This window comes from Culex pipiens, chromosome 3 (assembly GCF_016801865.2).
Source record: "Culex pipiens pallens isolate TS chromosome 3, TS_CPP_V2, whole genome shotgun sequence".
In the NCBI taxonomy this organism is placed as follows: Eukaryota; Metazoa; Arthropoda; class Insecta; order Diptera; family Culicidae; genus Culex; species Culex pipiens.
In genome coordinates, this window is record NC_068939.1 from 21,145,061 (window position 1) to 21,161,183 (window position 16,123).

The 16,123-nt window shown below is 33.7% G+C and overlaps 1 protein-coding gene across 2 annotated transcripts in view; it reads right to left on the minus strand.

Annotated features, from left to right (window-relative positions):
* Positions 1-363: 363 nt before the first annotated feature.
* LOC120412884 (ras-related and estrogen-regulated growth inhibitor) overlaps positions 364-16,123 on the minus strand; it is a 31,087-nt gene continuing 15,327 nt past the window's right edge. The window contains exons 1-4 of one of the 2 annotated variants that reach the window (XM_039573513.2): positions 11,349-11,424; positions 5,228-5,284; positions 5,011-5,077; positions 364-1,203 (exon numbers count right to left, since the gene is read on the minus strand). In XM_039573513.2, the coding sequence (XP_039429447.1) occupies positions 772-1,203; positions 5,011-5,061 (483 nt within the window). In that variant the 5' untranslated portion in view covers positions 5,062-5,077; positions 5,228-5,284; positions 11,349-11,424 and the 3' untranslated portion in view covers positions 364-771. Of the gene's footprint in view, positions 1,204-5,010; positions 5,085-5,227; positions 5,285-11,348; positions 11,496-16,123 lie in introns of those variants that run through there. The other variant, XM_039573512.2, reaches the window with a different exon arrangement.

Here is a 16,123-nt window from a genome sequence, read left to right on the forward strand (position 1 = left end):
ATTTTTAGCATGAAATTTTTATTAAATTCTTGAAAAGTAAGCAGATTATGGAAAAACAATCCGACAAATATACGGTTTCTTCCGATTGCGTTTCCAAACAATCTGACAAGCATTAATTACCATATTGATATGAGCTAACAGATATCATCGACAAATCCAACAAACAGTTTGCAATGAAAGCTGTTCGATGCGTTTAATACCTCCAGCATCAGGTGTGGATAAATTTATTTGTTTAGATCGGGTTTCCAATTCAATTACCTGCCATAAAGCGCTATAAAAAATATAAAATACAGATATCGAATAACACACAAACGCAAACGCACACTCGCTGCGAAAATGTTTTCTATATCTGGAAAAAGAAAAAAAAACGCTAATTAAATTTAATCTCACTTGTTTGCTCGTATATTTCACTGTTTATTGTTTTCATTCTCATTTTCTATTTTTTTATCTATCTCTTCTGTCTCTGTTTCATACATATTTGCACTACTGTTGTCCTATCACTTAAACAAATTGAAATAAATTAAATCTACACCTCGGCACACGCAATCCACACTATTGCGGGATTGGAGGAAAATAAAAAATACAGACACTAGATCGGATAACATCCCTACGAAACCCCCTCGGGAGCCAGGAGGGGGGAGAGCAAATCAACAAATCAATACAACTAATTTCAATTAATACCGCGCAACAATGCACATTGGGATAGAACCGTTCTATAATTGAATTGAACAAGTTCCCCCGCAGAAAAAAAAAACCCCGCTGCCCCGCTCGTCAGTCCTTGGGCGAAATGCTGTCGCTCTTGCCCCGGTTGTACGTCCGCGACCCGCTCAGCATCCGGTCAATCTTGTCGATGAAGCTCTGCTTGGACTTGCGCTTGGCCGCGATCACCTCCCGGCACAGGTCGTGGAATGCCTCGGCCACCTGGAAGACGTGCTCGGCGGCGGAAATCTCCGCAAATTTACACTCAAAGTCCTTGGCCAGGATTTCGCCCTCGTCGGTGCTGACCTGGCGCAGGTGCACCATGTCCACCTTGTTGCCGACCAGCGCCACCGGCGGCGTCGTCTCGCACGGCAGGTCCTCCTTGGCGCGGCGCACGTAGTTGAACGAGTCCCGGTCGGTGATGGAGTACACCAGCAGCAGGCCGTCGGCCCACTGGACCACCTCGGAACCGGCCGTCAGGGACGGCTCGCCGTGCTCCTCGACCTGTCGATGAGGGAGAAAGCATGGGTTATTTTTTTTATTTTTTTTTAATCGTTATGTTTGACAAAGTTAAAGTAAATAAAGTTCAAAAAGTTTGAGCCAACATTTGAAAGTGTATTTTTTTTTACTTTCGAAACAACAGGTAACTATATTTTATTCGCAAGACTTGAAGTGTAAAATAATAGGTGGCTCCCAAGCTTCCATTTAACACAAAGGAGCTTGTTAAATAATTTTAGCTTTTAAAATGCTGAGGCGCCTTTTTCAAATGCAGCTTTTGAAGTACGATTAAACTGGCCCGTTCAATATTGAGTAGTGAAATGGATTGAACTGTGCCAACTATTGAAGCTGTAGTGTTCGTTAAATATTACGTGAAATTCAAAAATAATTTGTTGGGCTCCAGCTTGTCCTCACTCCACAGATTTAAAAAATAATGTAGATTGAATTGTTTCAAAATAGCTTATTCATAGCGTTAGTGAATTTTCACGATTTCGGGGACAGCATGAAATTTGTGAAATTTGACGATTTCCGTGAAATCGCGTGAAATTTAACAATTTGATATGAAGTTGATATGAAACATTTCAGTTTTTTTTTTTTTAAGGGGTCTTATAAGCTATTGTTTTTCAAATGTTTAAAGGTCCCCTTAAAAAAATTCTAGTTGTTGGCAAAACATACATTAACAAAAAATGGTAAACAAAACAACTGAGAAGTGAATCCTGCTGAATTCTTATGTAATGCAAACAAAAATTAAAAAATAACATGTTTTTTTTCGGAATCATCAACTTATCACATGCATGGTAAATATTAGGAATCATTTGTTATTACAGTTATTCCTTTAACAAATGTTTTAATTTTTACAAATGATTGCATTTTCAACCGAATCTTGTTAAAGTTTACTTAACAATGAAATTGTTATAAGTTTTTAAAAAACTTCAATTTTTTTTAATTTTAATGATTTTATGTGAAAGTAACAGTAGCAACATTCTCTTTCCTGAGTCAATATATCATTGACTGTCCTCCAATCAGAACATAGACTGAAAAAATTAATTCCATTGGATTAGTGACAAATATTCAGTATCAATAATAGTTTTTCTTAAGAAACAGAATAAATTCAGTAATGTTTCGATGCGCGGTTTTAAAAATTTGACAACTTTTTTTTATTTTTAAGGTACAATTTTAAAATAAATTTCAAGATTCTAGCTTGGTTTATCCAATATTAATTGTATAATATTATTGATTTTTGAAATCACATTTTAAGAACATTATAGTTTTGCCTGAGTCCTGTTTATTTTCACGATATTTGACTATTTGAGTGAATACTTTTTGATACGACGCAACGGCTTCGAGATACAGTAATTTTTAAATTATAAATTAAAAAAATATTTAAATACCTTACGCCCTTCTCAAATGTTATTTTCGAGTACTAATGGCTCCATATACACAAACATGGCTTATATAGGCCCAGGATAACATGTCTACAAAGTTTCATTGAAATCGGAGAGAGTCAGGTACAAAAGTACCAGAAAAATTCCTGATTTGAGCTGGAATTGTTCATTTTAAAAAATCATATTCCCGGAAGAGCTGAACCAATTTAGGAGCGTCACATTTTGAAAAAAAAAAAGATTATTAGTTTAGCTTTTTTGGAAACGTATGTTGAAGTACGAAAAAATTAGCTGAATTTTTGAAAAATCCTTTGAAAAATTCTTTTGCTGATTTGAAAGTCTTAGGACCAGAGAGCTCATACCTAAAAATATTTTTCCCTGGTTCCTTGTAAAGTATTTCATAACATATCCAAAATTTCGATATGATTTTTTGAACATAAAAACTGTTTTTTTTTTCGACGCACCGCGCGCATAAACGGTAAAATAACGAAAACGGGTAAAAATCAACACTTTTCACTAAAATTGCGATACCTTGAAATTTCAGCAATGTTCATGATCATGTAAAAAAGCACCCCACCTTTTATGAAAAATAAAAAAATGAGGAAATAAAAATAAAAAAAAACATTTAATTTCCGAAATTCGAATGACCAAAGTAAAGCAATGCTCTACGATATCGGTCTTTTTTTAATTTTAATCGTTGTATTTTTTAATCCGGCTGAAACTTTATTGGTGTTTTTGGTGTGTCCAAAGAAGCCATTTAGCATCATTTGTCCATTTGTTCAAATTTGATGTATGAAAATTCAAAAATCTGCATATTTTGAAGAATTTTTTTGATCGACTTGGTGTCTTCGGAAAAGTTGTAGGTATGGATAAGGACTATATTGAAAAAAATTATACAGGGTGAAAAATTTTGAAGAGCTACCCGGGCAGACGGTAATAACAAAATCCATACCATTTCAATAACAAATACTGTTAAAATAACAGAAATTGTTATGGAATCTTCTTGAAAAATCAATTTTTGCATAAGAGTTTAATAACAGTTTATGTTATCATAACAAAATTTGTTATTGGTCTGATATTGGTTGAAAGCCAAAACAACTTGGGAATAACATTTTTTGTTATGGAAGAATAACGCCAACTGTTATTGGGATGATCGGATTAGTTGTTAAAATAACAAAAAATAATAACAAAGATTTGTTCGAAGAATAACTGAAAATGATATTAGTCTGTTATGACAATAACAATCAAATAACAAAAAAATCATAACGATGAATAACAAATCTTGTTATATATAACATGAAATGTTATTGGCCTAGTATTTTCAAATATCAAAAAATGTTATTCCCAAGTTATTTCCGTCTGCTCGGGTAGGGGAACTATATCCTTTCTCAGCCTATTTCAATAATTGGCCTATCAGCACTTTGATCATAAATTACAGTTTGAATAAAGTGTTTTTGACTTTTTTAAAGTGATAAATAGCTCAAACAAAAGTGAGCAAAGCAACTCTTCATTGTTGATACATCTGAAAATGTAGATTTAATATCGGAAAACGGAAACGGAAAAGTGATGAGAATTGGTTGAACGGCTTAGTGTGATTAAAATCGCAGAAGTTTTTCAATTTTATTTTTCAATGTCGAATTTGCAAACAAAAGTACTCTAGTGAAATTTTGATAAAGTGCACCGTTTTCAAGTTATAGTCACTTTTAGGTAACTTTTTCGAAAATATAATCGCAGTTATTCATTTTTTAAAATTAGTGTTCGTGTTTACCCAATTCTGGTTTTTTTTTTGAAAGCTGAGAAAATTCTCTATATTTTGCTTTTTGAAACACTGTTGATACGACCCTTAGTTGTTGAGATATTGATTATATTGAAAATTGATGTTTTGTAAGTCTAACCCAAACAACCCGCTATTTTTCACAATGTTAAAATATGAAACATTCGTAAAATTTTCCGATATTTTTGAAACAATATTTTTGATTTTTATTGATCAAGACTAACTTTTCAAAAGGACGTAATATTGAATGTATGTCCCTTTATAAATGTTAGTCTTGATTTAAAAAATGAAAATATTGTTTTAGAGAAGATCGGAAAATTCCACGAATGTTACATATTTTTAACATTGAAAATCGGACCATTAGTTGCTGAGATAACGACATTAGAAAATGGGGGGTTGTTAGGGTGAGACTTCCTGAACAGACGGTAATAACTAAATTCATATCATTTCAATAACAAATATGTACTGTTAAAATAACAGAAAGTGTTACGGATTCTTCCTTAAAACTTTTTCAAATATCAAAAAATGTTATTTCCGTCTCCTCAGGATATTAAAAAAATAGAAACGTATATTTGAATGCTTGAAAATTGTTGTTTTGTGCAATTGTTAAAAATATACTACACAGACTCCAAACCTTTAAAGACACCTTTCTATTACCTTCGGACAGGTATCCCAAATCTCGCAGAGTACTGCTTCACCATCCACCATGATCTCGTATTTGTGTCTATTTTCTGTAACGAGATGAGCACCTGTCATTTTAGAAAAAAAAAATACTGGCAAAGCATTCCAAAATGGTCTAAAAACGTTGTAAGTCAGCTCAGTGATCCACTTTGAAATGCTTCGCTTTGACGTTTCACCAACGTGGTTCACTCACCTGCCTGATGGTCATACTCTCCAATGTACCGTTTGGTCAAAAACCGAACCGTCAGTGCTGCCAAAAAAGAGAAGATGAAAAACGAAGAAAATGGTTTAAAAATGCGCTAAATCAGGAAAAAACACTCTGAAAATCAAAACTATCGACGGTGGCTGACAACGATGAAACGGACAGACAGCCAAAGCCCTCCCAATAATAATACCCCTTAATTATTCACGACTACCGACTGACTGACTGATGGGCAAGCGAACAAACGTATGTGTGTGTGTGTGTGTGTGTGCGCGCGTGTCCCAACGTGAAATTTAACAATCATTTTGCGGTAACGGCATCAACGGCGCTCGAATGAATAATTAAAAGGTCGCAGCGAGGGGCAACCGATGGGAAATCAAATGGTAATTGCTTCACTGACTGGAAAATAATGGCGGGTTTCGATTTCACTGGAAAATTGTAATTTGAATTTTTCATACAGGCCTCCTTCCTCCCTCCCCGCACGCACACTCACACGCATAGTCATTAATGGTGCTGGGTGGCTATTGTTTGGGCAGCGGATGGGGTCTGAACTTTTTAATTAAAAATAAATGTATTAACGTTCCTTGGAATTATATTGAGTAATTTTCTACTGAAATATGCACTGAAATTAAAATTAATCAAACAAAGAATGCACGGGAATGGCATTTCAGCTGATAATGAGGATTTATTTATTGGAGTCGAAACAATAAGCTTGCAAATGAGTAAAAGGATCAATTTGTTGTGTTCTTAACTGCAATAATATTCTTTTGTTATTTAGTTTAATGAGCTAAATGATGATTAAACTTTACTTAATCCTATTATGCATGATGCATTGAAAGTGCCTCGGCTTATTATCGCATTTCATTTGAAACTTTCACCAAGAGTAAAAGAAATCCTAAACATAACTTTAATCAATTTATGGCACTTACAATTGAAAATGTTCTGACATTTTTTTCGGGCTCATGTTTCTTTATCTTTTGCAGGCTGCAAAAAATCAAGCTAGAGATTTAATCTTTTAATTAAAAATTTGCTGTCAAAACCATTTTAAACTAATACAGTTGGTTTGCAATCATCAGTTTAAAAAAGGAGGATTGGCGAAAAATATGTTTTGCGATGCAAAAATTCTTTTTGCGAAGTTGTACATCAAAAATTAATCAAAATTGAAACTATTTTTAAAACGCTTCAGTTTTCAGCTAATTTGCACACCAAATTTCGCTAAAAATTTGAAGTATTTTGAAAATAAAACCCTCCCTATTGAATCTCTTGCCAATTTTTAAGGAGGAATGCAGAAAAAAAACTTTGAAAATATTAGTTTAGGTTAATTTAATTTTTTTTTTAAATTTTTAAATTTTTGATGTACAGTACTGCAAAAAGTTTCTTTCGTTAAAATTTTTGTTTTCGTCAAATCTTACATTTTTTGAAAACTAATGATTGCAAAAACAACTGCACTAGTGTAAAATGCATTTTGAAGCACTTTGTTTCAGTCAAATGTGAAAATATGATACAAAGTATTCAAATTTTAATTTTTTTTTTGTTTTTTTTTTTGCTAATTTTGTAGTGATTTTTTTTTGTTAAAAACCATGGTGCCTGTAATAGTCACCGTTATTTTTTTATTTCGGTCTAAATGCATTATTTTTTTATTTCGGTGCATCACTTAATTAATTCAAACAAAAGTTAGATTTGTCTTCAAATTTTATTTGAAACACAGCATAATTTATGTTTAGTTAGGTTTGTTAAATTTGTATAAAATTTAATTTTTTAGTTATGTAGATTGTTTCTGGTTTTATCAAAAGTCATTAGAATTTATTTTTTTAATAAAAATAATTTTTTTGTTGCCACCAAAATTTTCTAGCATGTTTAAAAAATAAAATTTTCCTAAGAAACCTGTTTTACGAAATTCTGTTTCAGTAACACTTGTAACTTGAAACTCAGAAACTAATCTTAACTGTTTTAATTTTGAAATATTCAGAAAAAACTCCGGGAATTCAATCCAAGTAATTTTTTTTTTATTTATGATTAATAATAAGCTCAAATCTTTCCATCAGATTTTTAAATATTCTCAGCAGTGTGACATTTTTGCAATTCTAAATCGGTTTTTTTTTGTATTTTTTAATCCGGCTGAAACATTTTTGGTGCCTTCGGTATGCCCAAAGAAGCCATTTTGCATCATTGGTTTGTCCTTATAATTTTCCATACAAATTTGGCAGCTGGCCAAAAATGATATATAAAAAAAAACAAAAATCTATATCTTCTAAAAAAACTTTTGATCGATTTGCTGTCTGATAAGGACTACACTGAAAAAAATTATACGCGGTAAAAAAAATCTGGTGATTTTTAATTTTACTTGTTGTCATAAAAAATTGATTTGCAAAAATACACTTTTTATTTTATTTTCTGATATGTTTTAGGGGACATCAAATGCCATTATTTCAGAAATTTCGAAGATTTGCAAAAAATCTTTGACTGAGTTTTGAATTTTCGAATCACTACTGATTTTTTCTAAAAATCGAAAAAAAAATCAACTTCATTTTTCGATACAAAATCGAATTTGCAATCAAAAATTACTGTAGTGAAAGTTTGATAATGTGCACAATTTTCAAGTTATAGCCATTGTCAGGTAACTTTTTTTTAAATAGTCGCAGTGAAAAAATATTTGAATTATGTAATCATGTTTGCCCACTTCTGAAAAAAAAAAAAATTTGAAGAGCTGAGAAAATATTCTACATTTAACTTATTTGAAATCATGACTAAAATTTCAAGATGGCGTAATAATAATTTTTTTCCACTTGAGCAATTCTCTCAGATTTCGGTCATTCGATTTTTTTGTATTTTTTAATCCGACTGAAACTTTTTTGGTGCCTTCGGTATGCCCAAAGAAGCCATTTTGCATCACTAGTTTGTCCATATAATTTTCCATACAAATTTGGCAGCTGGCCATACAAAAATGATGTATGAAAATTCAAAAATCTGTATCTTTTGAAGGAAGTTTTTGATCGATTTGGTGTCTTCGGCAAAGTTGTAGGTATGGATATAGACTACACTGAAAAAAATTGATACTTGGTAAAAAAAAAATTGGTGATTTTTTAATTAAATTTTTGTCACTAAAACTTGATTTGCAAAAAAACACTATTTTTAATTTTTTGATATGTTTTAAAGGACATCAAATGCCAACTTTTCAGAAATTTCAAGGTTGTGCAAAAAATCTTTGAGCGAGTTATGAATATTTTAAATCAATACTGATTTTTTTTTTCAAAAAATCGAAAAATTGGTCGCAAAAATTTTTTAACTTCATTTTTTGATGTAAAATCAAATTTGCAATCAAAAAGTACTTTAGTGAAATTTTGATAAAGTGCACCGTTTTTAAGTTAAATCCATTTTTAGGTGACTTTTTTGAAAATAGTCGCAGGTTTTCATTTTTTAAAATTAGTGCACTTGTTTTCCCACCTTTGAAAAATATATATTTTTGAAAAGCTTATCTGTACTTTGCTTTTTTGAATTTTTTTGATACGACCCTTAGTTGCTGAGATATTGCCATGCAAAGTTTTAAAAACAGGAAAATTGATTTTTTCGCATATTTTAACATTGAAAATCGGACCATTAGTTGCTGAGATATCGACATTTGAAAATGGTATGTTGTTTGAGTGGGACTTAGAAAACATAAATTTTCCTGTTTTTAAACCTTTGCATGGCAATATCTCAGCAACTAAGGGTCGTATCAACAAAATTCAAATATGCAAAATGTAGAGAATTTTCCAGCTTTTCAAAAATATTTTTTTCAAAAGTGGGCAAACATGTGCACTAATTTTAAAAAATGAAAAACTGCGACAATTTTCAAAAAAGTCACCTAAAATTGGACTTAATTTGAAAACGGTGCACTTTATCAAAATTTCATTAAAGTACTTTTTGATTGCAAATTTGATTTTACATCGAAAAATGAAGTTGAAAAATTTTTGCGACCAATTTTTCGATTTTTAGAAAAAATCAGTATTGATTCAAAAATTCATAACTCGCTCAAAGATTTTTTGCACAACCTGGAAATTTCTGAAAAGTTGGCATTTGATGTCCTCTAAAACATATAAAAAAAAAAATAAAAATAGGGTTATTTTTGCAAATCAAGTTTTAGTGACAAAAAGTTAAATAAAAAATCACCAAAATTTTTTTTTCCATGCATCGTTTTTTTCAGTGTAGTCCATATCCAAACATACAACTTTGCCGAAGACACCAAATCGATCAAAAAAATCCTTCAAAAGATACAGATTTTTGAATTTTCATACATCATTTTTGTATGGACAGCTGCCAAATTTGTATGGAAAATTATATGGACAAACTAGTGATGCAAAATGGCTTCTTTGGGCATACAGAAGGCACCAAAAAAGTTTCAGTCGGATTAAAAAATGCAAAAATTAAAATTTAAGAAAAAAGACCGATTTCGTAGAGAATTGCTCACTTTTGAAATTTTAGTGTTGATTTAAAAAAAATAAAAGTATGGGTTTCGGAAAGATCGTAAAATTTTACGAATGTTTCAAAATTAAATATGAAAATCGGACCGTTAGTTGAAAGCTCAAAAAGCAAAAAATAGAGATTTTTTCTCGTTTTTAAAGGCATTTTTTTTTTAAATTGGCAAACATTGGCTCTTATTTAAATGAATAACTGCCACTATTTTCAAAACAAATACCTAAAAATGACTGTAACTTGAAAATTTGGTACACTATATCAAAATTTTACTATTGTTCCTTTTGATTGCAAATTCGATTTAACATCGAAAAATGAAGTTGAAGTTATGCGACCAATATTTCGATAATATTTTAAGTTAGTATTGATACGAAAGTTTTTCACACATTCTGGAAATTTCTGAAAAGTTGGCATTTGATGTCGTCTGAAACACACATAAAAAACATTGTTTTTTGCAAATCAAATGGTGAAATTAAAAATCATGACAAAAATCGTGTATAATTTTTTCCGATGCAATCCTTATCCATACCTAAAACTTTGCTGAAGACACCAAATCGATCAAAAAATTATTTCAAAAGATACAGATTTTTAAATTTTCGTATATCATTTTTGTTTAGACAGCTGCCAAATTTGTATGGAAAATTATATGGACTAACTAATGATGCAAAATGGCTTCTTTGGGCATACCGAAGGCACCACAAAGTTTCAGCCGGAATAAAAAAAATACAAAAAAAAACTAATGACCGAAATCTCAGAGAATTGCTCAGTTACAGTATTGCAAATCAACCAAAATCTGCTCACACTCCCCTCTCAAACCACCATTAAAAAGCCATCAAAAAGATCTACCTACTCGGGGCAGCTGTCCACTCTATCTTGTCAAAAATCATTTCCCCCAACCAGCAGCAAGGTCATTGCGTCACGGCTCAGATTTTTTTTTATTTTCGTCCCAGTTTATTTCCACGCAAGTTTTCCAACCTAACGAGACACAAAACTCCACCGAAAGGTATCGTTTCGCTTCGTTTTTTTTTTCTTTGAGCTGTGAAAAAAGCAGTTGGGTTTCCTCAATCACACTCAGAGTCTCAAAAAATTTCCGCGGGATAGTGTTAATTGGAAAGATGAGCCGGACTGAAAAACCCCCCACCGCAAATTTCGCCACTCGAAAGTTGGCGGTCGACATCTGGCACGTGCTTGAACCACCTCGATGACGGGGCCCAGGGATTAACCCTTGATGAAACGGTATTGTTTTCTAATTTAAAATTTTTAGTTCTACTCATTTTGAAATTAATTTTGGGGAAAAACCGCTTCAAACAACTAAGAGGCAATCAAAATGAAACAAGTTTTATTAAACGATTGAGGGTTAATCAATCTGGATGCTAGTTAATGTCGACGCGTTGTTTTTAATGGATGTTTATATTTTAGCAACGCGCAAAACCTCGTCGAACATGGGCTTAAATTTTGCCAGCTGTTTTGCCCGGGCGGATGTTGACTGTGTTCACTCAGGTTGCAGGCGAGAATTTTCCAACTGACGGAATCCATTAGTCATATGACATTCCGGAATAGGGAAGCATGACAACGAGTGCATCAACAAATTGGACGTCATTACAGTGATTGGCAGTTGGAGAGAGAGAGAGACAGAGAAAAAAAAAATGTGAAAACTTACCACTTTTCCCCACGCCGGGTGCCCCAATGACTGCCACCTTAATTTCCGCCAAGTAGGACTTTTTCCGCCTGATCCCTCTGGTTGTCATTTTTCACACTAAAAGTTGCCACCACCTGGGTTGAATCCTCTTGTTTGTCCTCCAATAGACTGCGAAACAAAAAAATAAATAATATTGAAAAAAATTCTGTAAAACCCGGCACGCTTCCACTATAAATCCTTTTATCGAGCAACTCTCATGCATTTTGCCTGCTGTTGTAGTCCCGTTCGTGTGAGTGCAATAATCTCCAGTTATACACACACACACACCGCCACAGAGCTCAAATGATGCATCGCTGATGAATAAATTTCAGCACCGCGCGCGATATGGACGCGAAACAGCCGTCAAACAATATCACTTTCTACCCCCAGCGGGTCCTGTCAGTCCGCTACTATTTTGAAATTTAATATACAATAGATTTGTAAAAGCCGTTTTTTTTCAAATTTATCCAACAACAAATACACCCATTTCTCACGATTCCATCAATTTTACAGTCGGTATAGCCCGTGGCTATCAATTTTACAGTCGGTCTCGTGGCGCAGGGGTAGCGGCTTCGGCTGCCGATCCCGATGATGCTATGAGACGCGGGTTCGATTCCCGCCTTATCCACTGAGCTTCTATCGGATGGTGAAGTAAAACGTCGGTCCCGGTTTCTCCTGTCTCGTCAGAGGCGCTGGAGCAGAAATCCCACGTTAGAGGAAGGCCATGCTCCGGGGGGCGTAGTGCCAATAGTTTCGTTTTTTTATAGCCCTTAAAAATGTGCTCAATGAAACAAAAAACAAAAAAACTTCAACTCTTTACCGCTGTGCTCTTCACCATTAGCACTCTCTGTGTCATTGAGCACTCTTTAAGGTTTAAAATCGGGAGATAACGAATATTTCCCCTTTTGGCTTCCTCTTCGAGGAATGCCATATAAAATCACTTGAAAATTGGCTAAAAAATGTCACTGCGATTTCTCGGAAATGGCTAAACGGATTTGGACACTTTCGGTCCTTCTAAGCTTTCGATAAGTCTAGCGACTTGAAAATCTTCCCCGTAGCCCTTTTCTGTCAAAAGATATTTACGAAAAACGATTTGCAAACCTAAAGCCAAAAAACAAAAAACGATGAAATTTTTTCAAAATTGCTTCATTTTTGCATAACTAGGTAGTCTGGAGTGTCCTCCATCCCCGGCTGAAACAGGACAAAAATCCATTGAAATTTGCCAAAGTTACATCCACTTTAAGAAAACTGTTTGCATTCAGCCGCCTTCAAATTGACTAAAACGAGGCCAAAATTAACCAAAATTTCGGCATGTTGCACATTTTTGTCAAGCTCTTTCAAAACCCAATCCACTGAGATACATATCTCGACGAATTATTAAGCTTAGTCGTTAATATCTGCACTAAACTGCTAGTTTCGACGATACCAATGCATTATCACATGCTGGTTCGCCCATCCGGCTAAAAAACCCAGAACTATTATACTTAATTCGAAAGCATGTTGCATCGTGCTTCGAAAGTCATCTTGGGAAATAAAATTCCCTTTGTGAATCGCGTCCAGCATGCAAAGATTCCACCGACCTCAAATCAGGTCCAGAATAGCCTCAAAAATGTCTTAGCCAAGCCAAGACAAGTCAAGTCATTTCGGGAAATGACAATAGAGCAATTCTGTACCAAAACCGGAAATGGATTTTATTTGTATTTTTTATTTGGCTCAAACTTTGTTGGGGGACTTCCCTATGGCCAAATATGCTATTTTATGTTATTAGTTCACCCATACAAGTCTCCCCAAGTAACATTTTTTTTCTAGGAGTTCTACAAGAGCTCTTCAAGATAGCTACAGCATAGCAGTTTGAACCGCGGTAGGATTAAATTCTCTTCAAAACTTCTTCAGGAGTTTGGAAGAGTACTTGAAGAGAGTTTTATCCTACCGCGGTCCAATCTGCTATGCTGTAGCTATCTTGAAGAGCTCTTGTAGAACTCCTGGAAAAAAAAATGTTACTTGGGCTCCATACAATTTTGGCAGCTGTCCATGCAAAAATGGTATGTAAATATTCAAACAGCTGTAACTTTTGAGTGAATTTTCTGATCAATTTGGTATCTTCGGCAAAGTTGTAGGTATTGTTGAGGACTTTTGAGAAACAAATAGGTACACGAAAAAAAAATTTGCAGATTTTTTTATCAACTTTTTTTTTCATTAAAACTCACTTTCCCAAAATACGTATTTTTTGATTTTCGACATTTTTTTATATGTTTTAGAGGACAAAAATCCGCAACTTTTGAGCCATAGAGAAACATGGTCAAAAAATCTGCCGCCGAGTTATGATTTTTTGAAAAAATAGTGATTTTTGGAAAAAATCGAAGTTTCATGCAAAAACAAGTTTGACATTATTTTTTAATGCAAAATTGAATTTGCAATCGAAAAGTACTTTACAGTTTTTTGATAAAGGGCTCCGTTTTCAAGATATAGCCACCGAAAGTTTGATTTTAGCGAAATATTTGCAGTTTTTCAATTTTTAAAAATAGTGACCATAAGTGACCATTTATAAATATTTTTTTTGGGAGGTTCAGAAAATTTGCTATAAAATTGTCTAAGGGCTATCCATAAACCACGTGGACACTTTTTTCGAATTCTCAACCCCCCCCCCCTCCCCTCCGTGGACAATTATCCATACAAAAAAATCTTTTTTGTATGGAGCGTGGACAATCGCCATACCCCGAAACACGAAAATTGACGTTTTGTTAATCTCACCAAACCCTAGTAACATTTTAGGTTTTAAGTAGGCCATAAAAGCCTATTTAGGCCGTATGAGGGTTTCCAGAACCATGATAAAACCTGTAAGTTTAAAAATGTTACTAGGGAAGTAACCCACCATCAGCAACTAAAGGTCCGATTATCAAGGTCAAATTATCAAACACATAAAACCTTCGTGAAATTTTCCGATTTTTCGAAAAAAATATTTTGGAAATTTTTAAATCAAGACTAACAATTTAAAAGGGCCAAACATTGAATATTACGCCCATTTAAAATGCTAGTCTTGATATAAAAATTTTCAAAATATTGTTTTCGAAAAGATCGGAAAATTTCACGACTGTTTCTTGTATTAAAATTGAAAATCGGACCATTATTTGCTGAGATATGGTCATTACAAAATGGTGGGTTGTTTTGGTAAGATTAAGAAAACTTCAATTTTCGTGTTTCTTTTTCTAAAAGCGGCTCTATCTCAGCACCCGGAGGTCCAATCTTCAATGTCTCTTAGACAGCTTGTTAGCAAATTTTCTGAACTTCTCAAAAAAAATATTTTTAGAAATGGTCACTTATGGTCACTATTTTTAAAAATTGAAAAACTACAAATATTTCGCTAAAATCAAACTTTCGGAGGCTATATCTTGAAAACGGAGCCCTTTATCAAAAAATCTGTTAAGTTCTTTTCGATTGCAAATTCAATTTTGCATTAAAAAATAATGTCAAACTTGTTTTTGCATGAAACTTCGATTTTTTCCAAAAATCACTATTTTTTCAAAAAATCATAACTCGGCGGCAGATTTTATGACCATGTTTCTCTATGGCTCAAAAGTTGCGGATTTTTGTCCCCTAAAACATATCAAAAAATCTCAAAAATAAAAAAAATACATATTTTGGGAATTTGAGTTTTAGTAGAAAAAAATGATAAAAAAATCTGCAATTTTTTTTTCCTTGTGCCAATTTTTTTCTCAAAAGTCCTCAACAATACCTACAACTTTGCCGAAGACACCAAATTGATCAGAAAATTAACTCAAAAGCGACAGCTGTTTGAATATTTACATACCATTTTTGTATAGACGCAGCCAAAATTGTATGGAGACTTGTATGGATGAACCAATCACACAAAATAGTTTATTTGGTCATAGGGAAGGCCCCTAACAAAGTTTGAGCCAAATCAAAAAATACAAATAAAATCCATTTCCGGTTTTGGAAGAGAACTGCTCAAATGCCAAAATCAAAAACTGACGATTTTTTTATAAGAAAAACTCAAAAATGTTCTTATCTTTTTTAAATGAAGTCATGCACACAGAACTGGTTCAACATGTCTTCACCAAAATTTTGAGACGATTTGGTCATTGTGGCACCAAAATCAAAATCAAAATCAAATTATTCGCTCTACAGCATTGCCTTGGCGTTCTCGACTGCGAGTGTCAAAACTAAGTGTCCGAAGGCTTGATTGTTGAGGCAATTGCAAACCTCTTTTTACACTTTAGATTAGAGCAACACATGTCTCATGGTGAGAAACATTGGAAAGTGATAAACATTGAATAAAGAAAAAAAATAGCGAAAAAATTGTTCACTGTATTCTTTTTACACCTTAGCTTCCATCCACCCCGGGATTTGAACTGACGACCTTTGGATTGTGAGTCCAACTGCCTACCAGCGACTCCACCGAGGCAGGACGCAAGGAGACGATTCTTACACCTGGACTGAGCTATTGACCTAACCCTTTAGGTTAGACCGGGGCCAACATTTACTTCCCTGTCCGACGGAAGGCGTGGTCAGACAAATCTCGTCTCGAAAAATACCTTCGGGATCGTCTGGGATCGAACCCAAGCCGACTGGGTGAGAGGCAACCACGCTTACCCCAACCCCACGGTCCCGGATTGTGGCACCAGTTTTTTGAAAATTCTAGCTTCAAATAGCTATATCTCAGCAATGATTCAACCAAATGTCTTTAAAATTATTTTGTTAATTGAACGGAAGGATATTCTCATTGAACGCCCAACGCA